Source organism: Propithecus coquereli, unplaced genomic scaffold, assembly GCF_000956105.1.
Source record: "Propithecus coquereli isolate 6110/MARCELLA unplaced genomic scaffold, Pcoq_1.0 Scaffold370, whole genome shotgun sequence".
NCBI lineage: Eukaryota > Metazoa > Chordata > Mammalia > Primates > Indriidae > Propithecus > Propithecus coquereli.
This window is the reverse complement of record NW_012149397.1, coordinates 2310976-2331006: the sequence shown is the minus strand read 5'-3', so window position 1 is coordinate 2331006 and position 20031 is coordinate 2310976. Positions and strand designations below refer to the sequence as shown.

General features: G+C 56.5%; 1 protein-coding gene across 1 annotated transcript in view; it reads left to right on the top strand.

The window, feature by feature from the left end:
* Positions 1 to 19329, top strand: part of FGD3 (FYVE, RhoGEF and PH domain containing 3) — a 50778-nt gene extending 31449 nt beyond the window's left edge. The window contains exons 10-18 of the mRNA XM_012651816.1: positions 1214 to 1306; positions 2802 to 2881; positions 3796 to 3826; positions 4243 to 4350; positions 5926 to 5988; positions 13177 to 13299; positions 16409 to 16549; positions 18067 to 18207; positions 18913 to 19329. Coding sequence (XP_012507270.1) covers positions 1214 to 1306; positions 2802 to 2881; positions 3796 to 3826; positions 4243 to 4350; positions 5926 to 5988; positions 13177 to 13299; positions 16409 to 16549; positions 18067 to 18207; positions 18913 to 19164 — 1032 coding nt within the window. The 3' untranslated portion in view covers positions 19165 to 19329. The remainder of the gene's footprint in view (positions 1 to 1213; positions 1307 to 2801; positions 2882 to 3795; positions 3827 to 4242; positions 4351 to 5925; positions 5989 to 13176; positions 13300 to 16408; positions 16550 to 18066; positions 18208 to 18912) is intronic.
* The last annotated feature ends 702 nt before the right edge of the window (positions 19330 to 20031 follow it).

Genomic DNA, 20031 nt, shown 5'->3' with positions numbered 1-20031 from the left:
TGCCCCATGTGCTGCAAACGTCTCCTGTTTTTATCCCTCTCAGCCAACATCCTCATTCTCCCTGATCTACCTCTGCTGGAGTTGAGCAGACTCCAGCTTGTAGCAGCCAGGGGAGCACAAAGAACCACAGCAGGGCGTCATGATTTCAACTCTCCCAGAACCAAACCCCGCCTGGAGTGGGGGAAAAGACAGGAAGGAAGTATAAAGAGAGAGCCACCCTGGCTGCCCTGAGATAGTAGAAATAGACGTGATTCTTCTTCCCATTTCAATTTTCCTCTAGGTCTTCTTATATAAACAATTATGTCTTCGAAAGGTTTTTATAAAGTTTTTAAAATTTACATTGAGTAAAACTCACTTTTGCTGGAGATTTCTGAGTTTTGACAAATGCAGTCGTTGTAACCACGATGAAGTTATGGAACAATTCGATCACCCTCTGCCAAATTCCCTTGTCCTGCCCCTTTGTGGTTAAGCGCTCCCCCCCCTCCCCCGCTGCCTCTGCCCCAGCGACCAGTGATCTGTTCTCTGTTTCTATAATTATGCCTTTTCCAGAGTGCCACATAAATGCCATGAGATGAGTCTGGCCTCTTTTGCTTGACTTGTGCATCTGAGAGATTCTTCCATGTTCATTGCTCATTCAAAAGTTTTGGTTTTTATTACACAATTTAAAAAGACTTAAAAATTTAAAGTCTTGTTTTAAAATATAAAGAGAAATTTGGACAAAAATAAAGCTAGTATCTATAGTCTCCTTGCCCAAAGATGTAACCATAGTTAAAATAATGCACACATTTACTTTATAACATTGAAGGGAAACTTAAAAAGGTCCCACATGCAGCCAGGCACAGTGGCTCACACCTGTAATCCCAGCACTTTGGGAGCCTGAGGAAGGAGGATCCCTTGAGGATAGGAGTTCAAGATCAGCCTGAGCAACACAGTGAGATCCTGTCTATATAAAAAGTAATTTTAAAAAATTAGCTGGAAAGGGTGGCATGTGCCTGTAGTCACAGCTACTTGGAAGGCTGAGGCAGGCTGAGCCAAGAGTGTGAGTTTGCCGTGAGCTATAACTGAACTACTGCACTCTAGCCCAGGCAACAGAGTGAGACACTATCCCCCACCAAAAAAAAAACAAAAATGTCCCATATGAGAAGCTCACTGGGGCCTCTGGGTCGCCCACTGAGCAGCCCCTGCCCCTCACCTGTGCCCGTCCCTCTTGCAGTTCAACAGCATGGTCCTTTACTGTGTGCCCAAACTGCGGCTCATGGGCCAGAAGTTCAGTGTCCGGGAGAAGATGGACATCTCGGGCCTCCAGGTGGGTGAGCCCCTCCCTCCCAAACCTGCAGGGCTGAGGACACCTGGGCTCTGGACGCCTCGGTGCTCGCCGCTGTGCAGCCTGTCTCCCCTGCCCACTAATCCAAGCCACAGGCTCTATCCATGACTAAGGCGTTGTCTGAACATCCGTCCCGGGCTGGGTGGGCAGGGTTCCCCCTTCTCTGTGCTTGGCCCACCCGCCAGATCACTGCCACCTCGTGCTGGAAGGATGGGGCTGAGACAGGCAGTTGTTAGGAAACAGTGCACAGCCTCTAGGGCCACAGGAGATGCCATGGACAGTGCCAGGACCTGGGCAGACCCCTGTCACCTGTGGGCCAGGACTCAAGGCCCTATTTACAGACCCAGAAATGAAGCTCAAGGTTGCAGGACAAATCTGGGGTAGGGAAGGGTCTCTGGCCTTGCCTGGTCCCTGGGTCCCGAGCTCTCTCCTGTCTTGCACCATCTCGGAGCCAGGAGGAGGGTCAGAGACGCCTGTGCAGGGTGGTCTAGAACGGCCTTTGTCTTTGCTGCCCCCTGTCCCTCAAGCCTGTTCTCTGTCTCATGGTGGGGACTGGGCTGGAACGGGTCCCCATCCCCTGTGGATAGGGCTCTGAATTAATGGTGACCCAAAAATATTTGCTAAATCAAAGTATGTAATCATTTCAAAAAGTAAAGTTTTGCTTAGATAATACCAAAAACCCGTCTTACCTTGAAATCTTCTGAATCCAGATTGAGAAATACTATCAAAAGCAATGACCAGCTAGTGAAAAACACCTTTTGATATAGTTAGGAGAAACCATTTTTCTAGTGTTTCTCCACAGAAATCAGTTGTATTTTAATTAATTAAGTATATTAATGCAGAAGTTCTCAACTGTGGGCTGGGAATGTCCAGAGGTTCTGGGCAGGGTCCAGGGTCTGTACGTCCCTAAGGGCACCAGCTGGCCAGTCGGCGGCTGGGATGGGGGCTTGGCTCAAGGACCACCGGGAGCCACCACGCCTGCCGCTGTGCTCTGTGGTCATGTCCTGATGGAAGGGGCTGGAATCCGAGTCTGCAGTTCTATGGATAAATGACTGTTTCATCAGTTCTGGGCACACAGTGTCCTATTTACATTTCTAAACTCAGGGCACACCTATTCAGGGGACTCAGACATCTTCGGGGTAGCTGAGGCCCTCCTCATTCTTCTTAGGAGATCCTCATCCTTCCCAAGGGGAGACAGCTGCTGCTGGGAGGTGGTGCCCCGTGGAGAAAGACGGGCTCCACCAGGGCTGGCTGGGGTGGGTTTGGTCAGCAGACCCCAGCTCTGTGCAGCAGCCGGCCTGCAGCCACCGTGACCCTGAGCCTCGGTGGCCCCCTCCCTGCAGACCTGAGGGGCTACTGGGTCACCTCTGCCGCCTCCTCAGGGAAACACCTCCAAGTCAGAGAACGTGAGGCTGGAGTCACTGCCATGACCGGCTTGGTTTTGTTCATGTTTTGTTCTTTGTCCTTGTCCCTTCAGGTGCAGGATATCGGCAAGCCGAACACAGCACATACATTCATCCTAACAGGAAGAAAAAGGTCGCTGGAGCTGCAGACTCGGTAGGGCTCGGGCTGCTCCAGTGTCCACAGCCGTGTGCATGGCTTTGACCTGAGACTTTAGCAGATGGCTTTTTCCCCCTAAACTGGATAACCTTGTAATATGTTTGTATTCATTTATTCATGGTTTAAAATGTAACAATACCAAGGGGAAGTCAGTGAAAGTTAAGCCTCTGCCCACCTCCTGTCCCCGGGCCTGCAGATATTCCTAACCATCCCTTAAGTACCCTTCCAGGATGTTCTATGCACACACACATATATATCTACTTTTTGAATCACAGATGGGGTTTACTGCATAGCTGGTTCTATATCTCCCCTTTTTTCTCTTAACTTATCAAGAATCATCCCACATCAGTGCACTTCCTAAAGCAGCATCATTCTCCACTGTGATCATCAACCAGCTCCCACTGATGGGGGCCTGGGCTCCCGGCGAACCTGCCATTGCAAGCAGTGCTGCGAATGGTGTCCTTGTACTTAGGTTTTCGTGCATACGTGTCCTTATAGCCATCAGAGAGATTCCTGATGTAGACTTGCTGGTCAAAGGGTATACATCCATTTTAAATTTTGGTGGCTGTTGTCACATCACCCTTTAAGGTGATGCCAGCCTGATGCCGTGACTGGCCGTGTGTGGAGGGTCCCATCTCCCACATCCCACAGATGATGGGATCTTTGTAATGACCTGTTATGGCCCAGGGAGACGTTGATGCACATCTGTGACAGAGGGCTTCACGTGGCTCACTGGCCCCACCGGGCCCCGCCTGGCCGGTGTTTTGGAGCCCTTGGGGCCGATCTTTGCCTTGAGCTGCATTTATAAGACAGCGAGCGGCTTGGGTGCGCGCTGCAGGGCTGAGAGCCGGCTGGTGGTTTATGGTCGGCATCCAAGACTAGATTAATAAAATACTATTCTGGTTTTATAGGACGGAAGAAGAGAAGAAAGCATGGATTCAGGTGAAGTTCCTAAAGTTTTAAAGTAACCAAATGACCAAGTTATTGAGCAGTATAGTCATTCATGTTGGAGCAGAGAGAGGGGCAGCCCCGAGGCCCCCAGCACCGCTGGTCCCTCACGTCCTGCCTGAGGGATGCAGCAACTGAGCGGAGCCTTCACAAGGACCTTCAGATGCCACAAGCCTTTCAGACCATTAGCTTGTTTGACCGCCCCCCCCCCGCCCCAAATAAATAAACAGAAATGGGCCCGAAGGAGCTGCAGCCTCAGTGTCCTCTCCTGGGAGGCTCCCGAGGTGCTGGTTTGGGGGAAGTGAGATGGCTGGTGTCCGGGGAGCTGTTCTGAGAATGCCAGGACCCTCCCGCGGGGCGGCGTCCTCCCACACTCCCTGATGGCCCTGCTGCCTTGCTGCTGTGTTCAGATCATCCAGGCCACCATTGAGAAGCACAAGCAGAACAGCCAGACCTTCAGGGCCTTCGGCAACACCTTCAGCCAGGACGAGGACCCCAGCCCTCCTCCAGACATGCCCGTGAGTCAGCAGCCTGGGCCGTGGAGGGACCTTGAGGGCATGTGGCTGCGTGCCAGGAAGCAGAAGGGGCGGGTGTCTGGGTGGGAAGCTCGTCCCCCTGGTGCTTTTCCTCATGCCGGGACCCAGGACCAGGGTGGCTGGCAGCTGGTGATGCCCACTCATCCGTTCCCCCTTTACTGAGCACCCACTGCGGCCGGCTGGGCCCTCAGGCCAGTGGTCAGCGCCCAGGTGTGGGGAAGGAGGATGCAGGTGTGGAGGAAGTGTTCCCTGGAGAGCAGTTTTGTCATCTTGTGCCCTCTGCACTGCAGCCCTATGCACTGAAGGTCATTGTCTTATCCTTGTGGAAGCTGAGTCTCAGAGAAGCTTGGTGACATGCCCAGGCCAAAGGTGGTGGAGCTAGCGTCACAGGGCCATGACACCCTTCCTACATACCATGTGCACAGCATGTTCAGCAACTGCAGATACCTTTTTGTAGTTGTGTTTTTTCCCCAAATGCCCCCGTACCCTGGCACCCTGGGAGGTGGCAGCTCAGAGGACCTTGGAGGGAGAGTGGGGACAGCTCATTCCCTGTCCCCATGTGGAGCTGCCCTAAAGGCTCAGGGGGAATTTCATGTGGAGACTGGGATTTCATGCAAGAGTCAGGGCTGCAGGGTCTCCATGGAAGAGCCAGGCAGCGGCATCAGGGCTGTAGCCCCAGGGCCCAGCCTCAGCTACTCCTGGGCTTCTCTGGAGTCAGGGCGAGAGGATTGGACAAGGAGGCAGATCTCTGCCTGCTGCAAGGAAGGCCCTGGAGTGGCTGGTCCTGGGTCAGGTGGTGGGGGGCTGGGGCTGCGGCAGGGACACACCTGGGGAGACACCCAGGAGAGACGGTGCCCTGGGCGCAGTCCCGGGCTCCAGCCTTTGTGGGGGCACCAGGCACGACTTCAGGGTGAAGGTGCCTGGCTCTCTCCACTGTGGCCAGCCCCAGGCTGGCTCCTCCCTCCCCACCATGTCCCGGGGTCTGCTAGCAGCAACCCAGCTCGCCAGTTACCCACTTCGTATTCGCATGAAGTCTGCTGGCTCTTTTCTGCTTCCCAAGCTTATTTTGTAAGCAAACTTTGCACCATTCCCAGCCTGTGACCAGCCTTGAGTGAAGGTGACCTGGGAGTGGGCGACACTGAGCATGGCTGTCGGCTCCATCCCTTTCTGCCCAGAGGCTGAACCCAGTGCCTTGCTCTGCGTGAGAAAGTCGAGGGCTGCAGAGACGCTCCACAGGGACCCCTGAAGGATGAGGAGGGAATCCAAAGGGACTCTCCGCACTGGGCGACTTGGTGTGATTTAGAGCCCCCATCAGGGTGGGCCACAGGGAGGCATCACCTGCCCGCCACCCACCGTGCGGGGAGATGCTCATTCCCGAGCAGGCCAGGAAGGCAGCAGCTTCTCCACAGTCCCAGCAAACACTGGACCCGAGAATTCCTTCTCCTAAACCTGCCCTCAGTGCACAGAGCTGCTGGAGTTTTCCGAAAACGTCCCCCTGCTGCATGGGGCTGTGTGGCCCCGGAATCTCCTCTCACTCGGCCCCTGTGTCCCTTCCAGGTGGGGAGCACCAGCTCCGGGGAGCCTGCGGTGACGGCTGAAGGCAGCGGGGCTGCGACAGGGGTGAGTGACCCACACCCAGCGGTCAGCAGGGGCAGAAGGTCAGACCAGGGTGAACAGGAGGCGGGGACCGGACCAGGGCCACCTGGGGGTCAAGGGGCAAGGGGTCATCCTTACCCCCCGCCGTGTGCCTGCGGGCCTGGCTGTGCGAATGTGAAGCTGTGTCTGCGACTGGGGACTCTGCAAGGCAGGCACACGGGAGCCTGTCGGCGTGGGGATGTTGCTTACTTGGGCCAGGAGTGCACAGCAGTGCGCACGTGTGAGAATCCTCTGAGCTCTTCGTGGCGTTTGTGCTCTTAATGTGCATGACTTGTGCCCGGGTAAAGCATGTCCTAGTGTAGCGCCAGGTCCTTACCAGGCTCAGTACCGCAAAGAGGACAGCTTAGTCCCTACCCCGAGCCAGGGCCAGGGAGGCCTGGGCCTTCTCACTGCTCCCGTCGTGTTCTGATCCCCCTAAGGCAGCGTGGCCCACGCCTGTGTCCACGTGTCTGCCTGCCAGGGACGGCCATGGGAACTGGATGTGGGCCTTCTCCCTCCACGTAACCTCGGAGGTAGAACAGGATGCCGAGTGTGCCACTGCGTCACGAGCAGCAGGGCCTGGAGCTGTGTCGCTGGATCTCAGCCTGAGGCTCACTCACACTGACAGCCACACGCACAACCCTAGACCACCCTGGTACAGCTGTCGCGCCCCGCGTGCTGGGAAAGTGATTCTCGCGGGCACCTCGCCTCTCCCTGCTGCTGGCCAGGCTCAGGAGGAATGATATGCACCTGCCTGGGTCGGCTGCCTGTGGTCTCCAGACCACCACTTGGGGACATAGCCCCCACATTCTCTCCTACAAGCCTCCCCCGGCTTGTGCTCAATCTATGTCTCTTAATCTTTCTCGCTCTCATTCTGTCTCTCTGTCTCTGTCTCTCTCTCTCACACACACACACACAGAGACCCGGGCCGGCGCTGCATCCCAGATAGGCGTAGCCATGCGTCCTGCTGGCTGAGGCACAGAACAGCTGATGACTCGGCCTGAACTTTAACCCCTATCCCCAAGAGTTCTCTGTAGACATTACCCTGCTGGGTTATCTCAGCCATTCCGGGGTTTTGCTGTGGCCAACCCCATTTTATGCCGGAGGAAACAGGCTCAGGGAAGTGAGGCGAGCTGGCCTTGACGAAGGGAGAGGACCCGCCATGGGGACAGGGCCTCCCGGGGGCAGGAGTGGAGGGAGGGTGGGGCTGACTGGCCACCTTTCCCACCTCCTGCTGGCCCCTTGGTCTCAGGGCGCAGGCGTCTCTGTCCTGAGCTAAATCTCCAGGATCAAGACAAGAGCCCCTCCTCTGGGCTGCCTGCGTGGGCCAGTGTTGAGTCCACTGAGGCGGGCCTGTCCAGCCAGCTGGTTGCTGGCTGCCGCGCCCTCCTTGTGACCTAACCGTACCAGGTCGTGCCAGCCGTGTCCTCGGGATGGCCAGGCATTGGGAAGCGCGATGAAGCCGGGAGGCTTCAGGAAAGGATGTAGCATTTCAGGACACCACAGAGTGCAGGAGGGAGGGGGGACTTCAAAATGAACACGAAATGGGCAGGAGGAAAGAGCCACGTGCTCTGCAGTGCACCCAACCACCCGGAGGGGACATCTTGTTAAAACTGAAAATCAGGAAGTCTGAGCACAGCACAGCGGTGTCCTCACTGTCTAAGCTCCTGAGCGGCTTTCTGCGTCTCGTCTGGGCTCTGTCTGGCCTCACCCTGCTTCCTGGCCACCCTCCCTGCTGTGGCCTGACCATCCCTTGCTCCACCAGGCCCCGGGCCCTTGGCCCCTGCCTGCTGCCTGCCCTGCCCACGTCTTTGAAGCCATGTGGCCTCCCCTGGAGTCCCTGGTGAAAACATTTCCACAAGAATCACCATCAGCAACTGTTTGAATTGCCAAACCCTATGTGTGAGGCTCCGCACCTCAGAATCATATAGCTCTAGCAGCCCCTTTTCCTGAAGCCTTCGGGGACATTATGAGAAAGCAGCATGTACTCACGAGTGTGCAACTGCACTCACAAAAGCATGAGCTGCCCAAAGTGGGCACACAGTTACACGGTCCCAGTGGGGGGACTCTTCAGCCCTCATGCATATGTATGAAGCACTCCCAGATCAGCCCCGCACCCCTCGGCCAGGGCCGGCAGCATAAAATCTCCACAATGAGGCCCTGGCATGGAGCACTGCCTCCCACCTGGATGGCTCACATGGGGAAGCCCAGCCGAACCGTGCACAGTGACCTCCGCCATTCAGCCCTGGGCCCTGAGATGGTTTCCAGAGGCGTCAGTGGTCACTCGCTGGCCGTAGAGGCATCAAGGTACGGTGAGAGCCACCCATTCTTTGCTGGTGCAACTGTCCCTGGATGTGACCCCACAGGCCCCGGAGATGGGACCCTCAGTGCCCTGGGGACACAGGGAAGCAGAAATGGGTAGGGGCCCCGGGGTGGGCAGGACCTGGGCTGATTATAGGAGGCCGGGGCTGGCCCGAGGGCATTGGCATAGGCATCTGCAGGTAGGACAGGGTCCCACTTCAGAGGCTGACTGGGGTTGGTGCCCAGATCAGAATGTTCTAGCTGGAGGAAACCTGAAAGGCTATGTTTTAGAATGTCTTAATGTGCGGAAAGACACAGGTCGGATTTGGCCCTGGAGCCAGGCTTGGGGCAAGTACTGCCTTTGGGGCCTCTCTTTGCCCTGGGCAGAGATTGAAGAAGAGTCAGGTGCCCTTTGATGGGAACCCAGCAGCTCAGGGCTCCCGTCCATGTCCGGGGCCTGCCCGGGCCAGGCTGTGGTCGGCAGACCCGCTGGGCCTTGATGGCCATGCCTGGCAGGGGGACGTGCAGTCTGCCCCACTCACTTTCCTTCTCCTGACCCAGAGCTCAGCCCACCTTGGGTTCTGCAAGTCCCGTGGCAGCTGGATGCTCGGGGTCACATTCCAGTTCCAGGCTCTTCTCTCTGTGCCAAGCCAGGGCTGGGCCCCACAACAAACAACCAAACAACAGACCCAGCTCCAGCACGGGGCCTCGCCGCCACCAGTGGATGTGGCCTGGTCTGGCCATGTGTTTCTCAGTGGTGTCTTCCTGTGAGCAGAGACTGAGCACAGGGGAGATTTGGGGGGACCTGGGACAGCTCAGTGTGTGTCTGCTGCACTGCACAGGGTACGCATGGTGTACATTTTAATACAAGGTGCTGGAAAGTGAGTTAATTCTCACACCAAACGGAGTGATTTTTGCTACATCTTACCAAACGTAACGCTTATTCTTAGCATATTTAGAGAGGAAAATAAATCCACTCAGGGGGATGGTTTTATTTCCTGAGCCCTGATGCCTTCAGTCGCGTAGTCTCTGTAAGCCCCTCTTTCCCAAGAGAAGCTAAACCCAAACCAGGAAGCTTTGCAAGGGGCCTCCCAGAATTCAAAGCCTTCTCTGTTTTGCAAAAGTCGCGTTGCTGTAAACAGTTGCACAAAATGTCACAATCTGAAAGACCTCCCAGGGCCCTAGACCCACCATGGGTGACACATGGACCCCCTCCAAGGTGCCAGTGAGTCACCCGCCCCGGCCTCCCTTTCACGGGCTGTGCCAAGGGCTCTTCCCTCGTGCTGCCCTCCCCCGCAGCTCTGGCGCTGCCTTTCCTGGGTCAAGGCCCTGCCCAGGGGCTCCTGGCAGCATAAGGAGTAGAGTGGCCGCCACCTCTCCAGCTGCCTCCTGATGGAACAACCCCAGGCAGTGCCTGAACCCCACGGCCCGGGGCTCATTTCCCACCTCTGACATAACTGATGTGGTTTCACTGGGGCCACGGACGGGGGTCTGATTCTGCCTTACCGAGCTGCTCCCCCTGTCCCCAGATGTGCAGCTAAATCTGCTGGCCCTCGGTGGAGACCACTTTCTGGGTTGACTTTGGCATGTTTTGGGCACTTTGGGGTAGAGTCGCTCAGCCAGTTATCTCCATCTTCCTGGAAAGGCTCGGGCCAGCCTTCCTGATGTCCTGACGGCCACACAGAAAACCTGAGGCCCCTTCCCTTGGTCAGCCTGCCTGATAACATCCAAGAAGGGAGTGTGGTCAGCCAGGAGACCTGTCCCTGGCCACTCAGTGGGCTCCTTGTCCCTCAGTCACCTGGTCCCCTGCCATCTACAAGTCCAGCCAGACCTCAATGTTGGGGAACCGGTGTGGTCAAGGGCATGGCCACAGCAAGGGTGGCCCCAGTGGGCTACAGTCCTCAGCACCGTGGAGCGGGTCAGGCCAGGACCTCCCCTGCCTGAGCGCACCGCTCAGCTCCTGGACTGCCGACCATGGGAAGACTCACCCGATGAAGGAAGCCAGTGGGACCCTCAGTGCCAGCCCCAGCCCTGAGCCACGTTGCCTGCCCCCGGAACTGCAAACTGACCGGTCCTCAGCGACTGAGCTCCTGGCTGCACACCCTGGCCCACTCACGCCTCGCCTCCCCTGTGGGTTGGCCTCTGCCCCGCCAGCCCCCTTCCTGCCCCCTGCCCCACAGGGATTCCCTATAGCACCCACGGCCTCCTGCGTTCTCAGCCCCCGTGCACTGCTGCCTGCTGGGTGCCGTGGCAGGGGTCCCCTGCCCAGGGTCCCCTAGAGCAGGCAGTTCTGGGCCGAGGTGCATGTCAGGCTGCCCTGCTGTGAACCACTCCCACTTCTGGCACTCTTGGAGTCCTCACCTGGAGAACGGGGATTTGGGGACACCCTGAAGGTGGGTGGAGGGTGAAGGCTACTGGGCCACGGCAGATCCTGTGGATGGCTTCATTCCCTCTTCTGTCCCTCCCCTGCCCCGGGTACCTCTCTCCTCTCCTTTTCAGTGCACGTTTGGGTCCCCCCAGCGTTCCTGAGAGACAGTCACAAGGGAAGAAGCCCTAAGTGGGGCAGAGAGCTCTGGGGGGCCGGGTGAGGGTGGCACTTAGGGAAGAAGGGAGGCCCAGGGGAACACGGTTTTGCTGTCAGCCCATTCCTCCCCTTGTGTGCTTGGAGCCGACTGTGGTCCAGAGCATGAGATGAACCACAGAGGGAGCCCAGGGTTGTCCCACCCCTGTGTCCTCGGGGGAGGCCCCTGAGCTGGAGGTCCTGGGGGCCGAGGCAGAGCAAACTTCCCGTCATCTTTGGAGGAGCCAGCCCTGCTCTCAGGCTCCTGTGCAAGGTGGGCCAGGGTGCTGGCCTCATGGTGCTGGGACCTGCAGGTGGGGACAGTTAGGGGAGGCCACATACCAGACCACACAGCTAGCAAGTGCAGGGCCAGAATTTGCACCGAGGCATCGGTTTGCTCTGGCTGCCATAAAATACCATAGACTGGGTGGCTTAAACTACAGAAATTTACTTTCTCACAGTTCTGCAGGCTGGAAGTCTGAGGTCAAGGGGTCAGAGGACTAATTTCTCCTGAGGCCTCTCTCCTTGGCTTGTAGACAGTGGCTTCTCCCTGTGTCCTCACATGGTCACATCTGTGTGTCTGTGTCCTCATCGCCTCTTGCTATAAGGACACAAGTCAGATTGAATCAGGGCCCACTCTAAGGACCTCATTTTAACTTAATCACCTCTATAAAGGCCAAATACCGTCACATTCTGATGTACTGGGGGTTAGGCTTTCAGGTTATGAATTTTGGGGACACAGTTCAGCCCATCACAGCCTCCAGTGCTGACACCCAGTCCGAGCCACCCCTTCCTGGCTCCCCCACCCCCAACCAGTTCATCTCTTTCTCCTTAAACTTGCAGAGTTTATGTTGAACATATTTTTAGCTTATTTTGTTCAACTTTTTATTACGGAAGTTTTGGACTCACGCGAGTAGGGGTAACAGTGCAGTGAGCCCTCTTCCCTCCCAGCCTCGGAAAAATGCGACTTTATGCCATTCTTGCTTCCTCTGCCCCCGGCCTGCCACACGCACATACTTTTTTTATTTTTCCTGTAATATTTTAAAACAAATCCCAGACCTCATTTTATTTTACTCAGAATTACTAATGGTAAGGTAATTTTAGATGTTTTTCTTTTAAACAGAATGCCTCCAGGCCTCAGTTCCCTGTCTGTGCACCAGAGAGGTTGAGATAAACATTTCTAGTGGCAGTTCCAGCTGTGACATTCTGGGGAATTTGTAAATATCTTTGGCATTTCTTAAACTCTTAGTGGTCTGTGTCAGCAGCAAGGGGTGTCACGGGAGGCCCCTTGCTGGGAGCTGTGGCCTCCTCCTCTGAAAGGAAATGCTGGGGGTGGGGGAGTTTCAAAGCACAGGAAGTTATTTCATCAAAGGATGGGGCACTTCCGGAGGTTTGCAGGCCACTGGAACACGAAAGGGTAATTGGCGACTTGCCAAAACAGTTAAGACTTCGTGCACCGTAATGAGGCTCAGGGCCCCAAGAGTGTCACTCATCCCATTTTACAGATGAGGAAACCGAGGCTCAGAGAGGCCAAGTGACTGGTCCAGCATCTCACAGCTGATGAGGGGCAACAGCCTGGGGTCTGTCCCCCACCTTGCACTGCTCATAATCAGCCAGGGAAACTGAGGCTCGATGGGGTGACCCCAGGCTGCACCTGCTCCCGCCCTCCACACCGCCCTCCTCCATAGGAAGTTCAGGCGGCATCGCAGGAGGCAGAGAGGGGAGTAAAGCCCCTGGTTCCAGCCTTGGCTCTCCTTTGGTTTCCTCACATGTGCTCCTGGATGTTTCCTCTCTGCGAGCGCAGGCCAGGTGCACATGTATGTTCATCCATGTGGTGCGCCTGGCAGGATGGGCGCCCCCTGGAGCCCGCACAGAGCAGGCGCGTGGCCGGGTGCAGGCTGGAGCTCTGGAGCTCGGCCCGGGGCAGAGCATGGACACCCCCGTGTGCAGTGCTGCCGGCTGTGTCTGTGCCCACTGCAGCCCGCCCCAGTAAGTGCTGTTTTCTTCCAGCTTTGGCTCCCCTCGATATTTGCTCAGACGCACCAGATAAACGCATTGGCCAAGTTGTTCCAAACATAAAGGTCTTACTCCGTTTATAATCTTACTCAAGGTGAGGCACCGCCAGGCAGCCTCTAACAGGCGAGGCTGGGAAGGGGACGTGGGGCTCTTGGCTCTGTATTTCATTCCCTCCGGCACTTTTTGCCCTGAGTAGACGTCGGTTGAACAATCCATAGAGCTGCCCGTCCACCAGCCAGTGGGGCGGGGTGCACACATGACTCAGAAGCTGATGGTGGTTATCTGCCTCCTTGTAGCTCGAGCCCAGAAAACTGTCCTCTAAGACCAGACGTGACAAGGAGAAGCAGAGCTGTAAGAGCTGCGGCGAGACCTTCAACTCCATCACCAAGAGGAGGCACCACTGCAAGCTGTGCGGGGCGGTGAGTCCCAGGGAGAGGGCGAGTGGGGGCCGTCCAGGTCCTGTCTCACAGATGCAGGTTCCCTTGAGAGTGAAATTGTCCCATCTGAAGGAGAAGCTAATCACTTTCTCTGGCCAGCTCTGGTGTTTGACAAACACCTTGTGATTGAAAATGTGCTAGATTTGGAACCACAGAGCCCCTATATAGGTGACCTTGAGAACCAGGGGAGGATAGCGTCCTCACGCTGTGCAAGGTGCATGGGGAAGGGGAAGGGGAAGCATGTGGCCGTCCGTGGTGGGAGCGCCTCCTGCTGGCCTTTGCCCCGGCGCTCCAGGGGTGTGAAGGTTGGTAGGCCTGTGTGACAAGGGGGACGTGCTGTCTCCGACTAGTGCCCGAGGTGCACACCATCTCCATGCCTCCTCACTCAGCCCAAAAGCCCTCTCTGGAGAATGGGCTGCTGAGTCATCGCTCAATAATTGAACATCGGCCGGGCGCGGTGGCTCACGCCTGTAATCCTAGCTCTCTGGGAGGCCGAGGCGGGCGGATTGTTTGAGCTCAGGAGTTCGAAACCAGCCTGAGCAAGAGCGAGACCCCGTCTCTACTAAAAAATAGAAAGAAATTAATTGGACAACTAAAAATATATAGAAAAAATTAGCCGGGCATGGTGGCGCATGCCTGTAGTCCCAGCTACTTGGGAGGCTGAGACAGGAGGATCGCTTGAGCCCAGGAGTTTGAGGTTGCTGTGAGCTAGGCTGATGCCACGGCACTCACTCTAGCCTGGGCAAAAGAGTGAGACTCTGTCTCAAAAAGAAAAAAAAAAAATAATTGAACATAAACATATCCCTGAGAAAAGAACTAATGATTGAAGCATTTTCAGTTTAAAGAACTAATGATTCAAGTATTTTTAGGTTAAGATATTAAAATTGAATCTATGTTAGCAAGTGGATCTCAGCACACAGCTGCCTTGGAGGTGTTTTTCCAAAGGGCACCAGCAGGCTGTGCCTGACCTGATGTTCCTTGTTGCACCTATTCACACTAGTGGGGGGCAGGGGGAGGTGGATGGATGGATGGACAGATAGAGGGATGGATGATGAATGGATGGATAGGTAGATGGATGATGGATGGATGGATAGGTAGATGGATAGATGAGTAGATGGGTGGGTGGATGAAGGATGGATGGATGGATAAATAGATGGATAAATGAATAGGTGGATGGATGGGTGGGTGGATGGGTGAGTGGGTGGTTGGATGGGTGGAAGATGGATGTGTTGGTAGATGTATAGATGGTGGATAAATGGATGGATGGGTGGGTGGATAGATGGATGGATGGATGAATGGAAGTATGGATGGAAGTGAAGATGTAGGAAGTATGGACGGATGGGTGGAGAATGGATGGATGGATAGATAGGCAAATAGATGAATGGCATATGGAAGTATGGATGGATGGATAGATGGATGAAGGATAGGTAGATGGATAGATGAGTGAAGGATGGAGAGATGAATGGGTGGATGGATGGAGGATGGACAGATGGACAAATGGGTGGAGAATGGGTGGATGGCGGAAGGTGGATGGACAGGCAGATGGGTAATATGATCTGTACCTCTTAAAGAATGCTCAGTTTGGGGCCCAATTTGCACTCTCTGAGATTAGGGGATTTAACTCAACCCTGCTTTCCCTATCAAACTTGCGTGGAATCTGTTGATTTAATTTAAGAACCATCCTAAGAATATATGCCCTGCTCAGCTATGGGCTTCACTTTGAGACTATTTGGGATCAAAAGCTCCAGCCTCTATTAATCTTCCCCGGAGAGAGTGTCCTCATGGCCAAGCTGGACTTCTCCACCCAGCAGAGGTGGCTCAGGGCCCTCCATGACATTACTGCTTCTCTGTGCCAGCCGCTGGGGCTTAGTCTGGTTCTCATCGCCTTGGTTTGCACAGTGTTTCTTCTTCCTCACAAAGGAAGTCATAAATGAAAGAGAAATTCCGAGAACAAAATCCCCATAAAACTGAGACTTCAAAAGAGGGTGCCTTCCATCTACTTAAAGAGAATAATCTCTCCCTCTGCCGAATCTCCTAATGCCCGTGAAATGGGTCTCTATGTTTGAATGCCGCGGTCCCTCAGCAACTGGCGACCACAGGGTGCGGTTCAAACTAGACTCTCACAAGGTTGGAGCAGAGCCCTCCGGGTCCTACAGCACCGGTGCGTGAGACAGGAGGCGAATGGGAGAAGGGGGTGCCGGAGGGGGGAGTGTGGGTGGCGCTGAAACTGGAGGAGACGCTCTGTGTGCTAGGAGGATCCAGCAGAGGGAGGGAGACTGAGGCAGAGACAGGATAACCAATAGGATGCAGCCCTGAGGAGCCACAGCAGGGGAGCCGAGGGGTTTGCCGGAGCAGGGTGGGGGCCGGGGTGGGAGGAGCTCCGGAGCAGTCTTGGCTTCCTTCCCGTGCTCCGCCCACCCATGTCAATAACATGGACCAGACTCCTCCATTCCGCTGCGGGAGCACGTGGGCTGCGTCCCACTTTGCTTCTTCACATTTTGGCTGTTGTGAATAATGCTGCTATGGACATGAATATACGAGGGTATGTTTGAGATCCTGCTTTTGATTCTTCGGGGCATGTACCCGGAAGTGGAACTGCCGGATGATATGGTAATGCTATATTTAATTTTTTGAAGAACTGTTCTCCATGGAAGCTATTGCGTTTTACATCCCCACAAGCAGTGCACATATTCCAGTTTCTCCACATCTGTGCCAACACTAGTTATTTTCTGTTTTTTGGTTTCTGGGCTTTTTTGTTTTGTTTTGTTTTTTTGATAACAGCCATGCTGAGGGGTGCAAAGTGTTTTCGTGATGATTTTGGTTTGCATTTTCCTGATGACCAGTGATGGGGCGTTCTCTCATGTGCTTGGTGGCTTCACCCACTCCTCTTCCAGTGCACACAGACTCCTGGACTCTGGACCATCCGGGCAAGGAGAGCAGGCCCTGGACGTCCAGTGGGACCAGCCTCACTCTCTGCCATCGAACGGGGCTCCTGGAGGAGGAGCCCTTACCCCTCCTGCCTCTCCTGGCCTCTTCCTGGACAGTCCTGTGTCCCTGGGAGGTGGGGTCACAGGTGCCATCTGTCTTGTAGGTCATCTGTGGGAAGTGCTCCGAGTTCAAGGCTGAGAACTGCAGGCAGAGCCGTGTCTGCAGAGAGTGTTTCCTGACACAGCCGGTGGCCCCGGAGAGCCCCAGCCCTGAGGCTTTGGCCGAGCCCAAGCAGAGCACGGAGGTGGGTGCTCCGGGTTCCTGCTCTCTTCGGAGTGGCACGGCAGAGCCTCCTGGATCAGACACTTGTCCATACCCCCCCCCACCCCCATAGCATCAGCTAACTCTGCTCCCAGAGCTCCCCGGGGCCCGGGACAGATTGGGGGTGTCTCAGTGGGGTCCACAGGCCCTGGGAAGCAAGGAGAGCTGCTGGAACAGCTGGAGCAGCCACAGTTTAGTGTGTGTGTGTGTGTGTGTGTGTGTGTGTGTGTGTGTGTGCGCGCGCGCGCGCGCATGTCGAGCTTATCAGGACCAGCCAGGGCTGTGGCTTGGGAACCATTTGCACCCAGGTGTTAGATGGGAACAAGTGTCAGCCTCACACCTGGTCACCTTGGTTGGAGGGTGAGGCTTAGAGCTGCCCCCAAGTCCAGACCTTGAGACCTACCCAAGGGGAGACGCTGCCCACGTCGTGGCCTGTCCCACTGCGAGCTGTCAGAGGACAAGCAGGGCGCTGGAGGCAGGCAGGGCATTAGCCCTCCTCCCCCTCCCCTTTCCCGCTCTTTCCTCCTCTCCTCCTCTTCCTGAGGTTGGCTGCTGCCTTCCCTGCCTTCCTTCCTCAAGAAAACAGTCCCTGTTTTATAGGGTCACAAGAAAGCTGGAAAAGAGAAAACATGGTTTTCCAGAAGAGTTCATTTTCCTTTCTCTCCACTCGATAGAGCCAGCTGCAGGCTGCCGTCTCCTGGGAAGCTGTTTATAATGTTGGTTTCTCTCCCAGAGGCTTGGCAGGGTGGCTGGATGGGCTGGGGACAGTATGTTTTCAAGGTTCCAGCTGCTCTGACTCAGGGGTGGTTGGAGCCTGATCTGGGTCTTTGGTCTAAGAAGTCAAGGACGTAGTAAGTATATTAGGACCGTGTGTAGAACGATCTCAATGGTGAAGAAAGACGTTTGCATGGCCCACTTGCGCCCTCTCATTCCTACAGTTTAAATACTGTGGTGTGTTCTGGGAGCCCCAGGCCTGTGGGGCGCGTGACTCAAGGGTGTGCAGGGGGGCTCTGGCCTTGCAGGGGCCCCGAGTGTGAGGGGCACCAGCTCCAGCAGGCAGTGTCTGAGCCACATCCAGATGGCTCAGGAGACTCGTCTCCATGCTGCCCTGAAACACACGCGAGGGAGGCTGTGTGTGCACTAAAACGTGTGTGAACTAAAACACACTCAGTCCCTCGGCCATGACCCTCCCTCGGGTCCTTGCTGTTGGGTTTTCCTGTTACACCGATGCTGTCCTGACCCAGCACGTGGACTCCCTCCCCTCAGGGGGTCCAGCCTACAAACCCTGCCTGATGCCACACTCACCTGTGTTCTGCAGGCCTGGCTTCAAGTGACCCGTGGAGCTGGGTGAGGCTGGTCCCCATCTCTGCCCAGGCCTCGGCTGTGCCTCCATGGCCAGCTCCTGCCAAGCGGTGGCCCTGGCCCTGCCCCAGCCTCCTCAGGAGAAAGCATGACCACTGTAAGTGAGACCACCCTTAACCTGTGCCTCTGTGTCCCCAGAAGCCACCCACTGCAGACAGCCGGCCCAGCCTGCTCTGCGGCCCCCTACGGCTGTTGGAAAGCAGCGAAGCCTGGAGTGAGGTGTGGGCTGCCATCCCCGTGTCAGACCCCCACGTGCTGCACCTGCAGGGAGGTAGCCAGGTACGTGTCCCCACCCCCAGGCTGGGTGGTGGGGGGTCCACTTTGCTCCTGTAGCCAAGAACCTCTGGCCTGGGGTGCCCACAGCAGGCCTGGGCCACCTGCATGGGGCCCACCCGCTGAGCAGTGTCATCTGGGCCTCAGTTTTCCCAGTGCCCTCTACTTCCCCTCTTCTGCCCACTCACAGAGACGGGACCTACTGAAGCCAAGACCCCAGGGCCAGAGGGGTTTGAGGGGGGCTGGCCTCTCCTTCCCATATGCATTCATTTAGTCTCCCTTTCATTCATTCATGCATTCTGGGAGGGCTGGGAGCTGCAGAGCCTGTTAGGCCCGGCTCAGGAACCCATGCAGCCCCTCCCCCAGTCAGGGACCCTCACCCAGCCCTTTGGAGCCCTAGTTGCTGCCCTGTCAGGGCTTCATCCTGCCTGTCCTCCCAGATGTTCGGCAGTCCGAGGGAGGCCATGGGGTCCAGGCATCCTGTGAGGTAGGCAGGGTGTCCCCTCCCGTATCCTCCCTCAGAGAGCTAGTGGGCCACCCGGCCTCCTATTGACAGAAGGCAGCGCAGGTGTGGCCACCAGGCCCGTCTGGCTGAGCACCCGCCTTGCATGCATGGGGCTGGGGGTGGCTACCTGGGAGGGCCTGAGTCACAGGGGTGAGCCGGAGGCCTGGGGGCTGGGGCCCCCTCTGACACTTTGCTTTTTGCTGCAGGACAGCCGGCTGCCTTGCGCCATCCCTCTCGCCAGCTGCACGGTGAGCGTGCCTGGCCCCGAGGAGAGGCCGGACTCAGGGCACGTGTGGAAGTTGCAGCAGGCCCAGCAGTCCTGGTACCTGAGCGCCCCCTCTGCAGAGCTGCAGCAGCAGTGGCTGGAGGCCCTGAGCACTGCCACCCAAGGGGACATGGCCCGGGACAGCCCGGAGGCTCCGCAGCCTCAGGCCCCTGCTGGCACAGCTGCTCTGTGAGCTGAGCCTCCCACTGCCTTCACCCCGCCATGCTGGGCCTGTGTTCTCCTGGGAGGTGGCATCGGAGGTCACATGAAGGGTGCCTGGAACTGCTGAGAGTGGGCTGACAGCCCAGAGCTCAGGGCACTTGATCCTGGAGGATCCCCTCTCTTCAGAGGGGAGGAAACTGAGGCCCAGAGAGAGGCAGCCACTTGCCCAAGGTCACCCAGCAAGTCTCAGGCAGGAGCCCAGCTTCCAGCCCCAGCCCCAGCAGTATGGCTCAGAGCAGGGGAGCGCAGGCCAACTGCCAAAGTAAACATCATTCAAGTGGGCTGCATGGTGACACCAGCTCCAAAAGGCAGAAGGAGGCTGCTTGGGCACCGCTCAGGGACAGCAACGTACTGCCCGGTCGACAGATATCTGCAGTGTGGTCTGCCCCGGCCTCTGCCCGTCCATCTACACTGTGTAAGCTGAATCATGACTCATTGCCCCGGGCTCCCCGTCTGCTCTCTGCCCCTCTCCTGAGGTCCTGCCTGCAGCCCACGGGAGGGGTGAGTGATGGGCCTGCCCCGTCCTGGCTGGACTCATGGTTCCTGAATAACCACACTCAGAAACTCTTCCAGGAGACTCACCCCAGCCACCATGTGGCCAGTGTGAGATTTGTGGCTGCCCCTTTGCAGGCAGCGTGCAGTACTTATCTGCATAAATAAATGCTGCCACCAGCAGGTGGCCACAGCCTTAGCACTCTCTCCCTAGCCCCTCATCAGGGTCCCCCCACAAGGCAGGCCGACTGGTAGACAGTTGGGGGACAAGGGTGACAGAATCTCCCAGGCCACATGCCTCATCTAGAGAGCAGTTCTGCACCGTGGTCCTGCCAGGGGGGTCCTG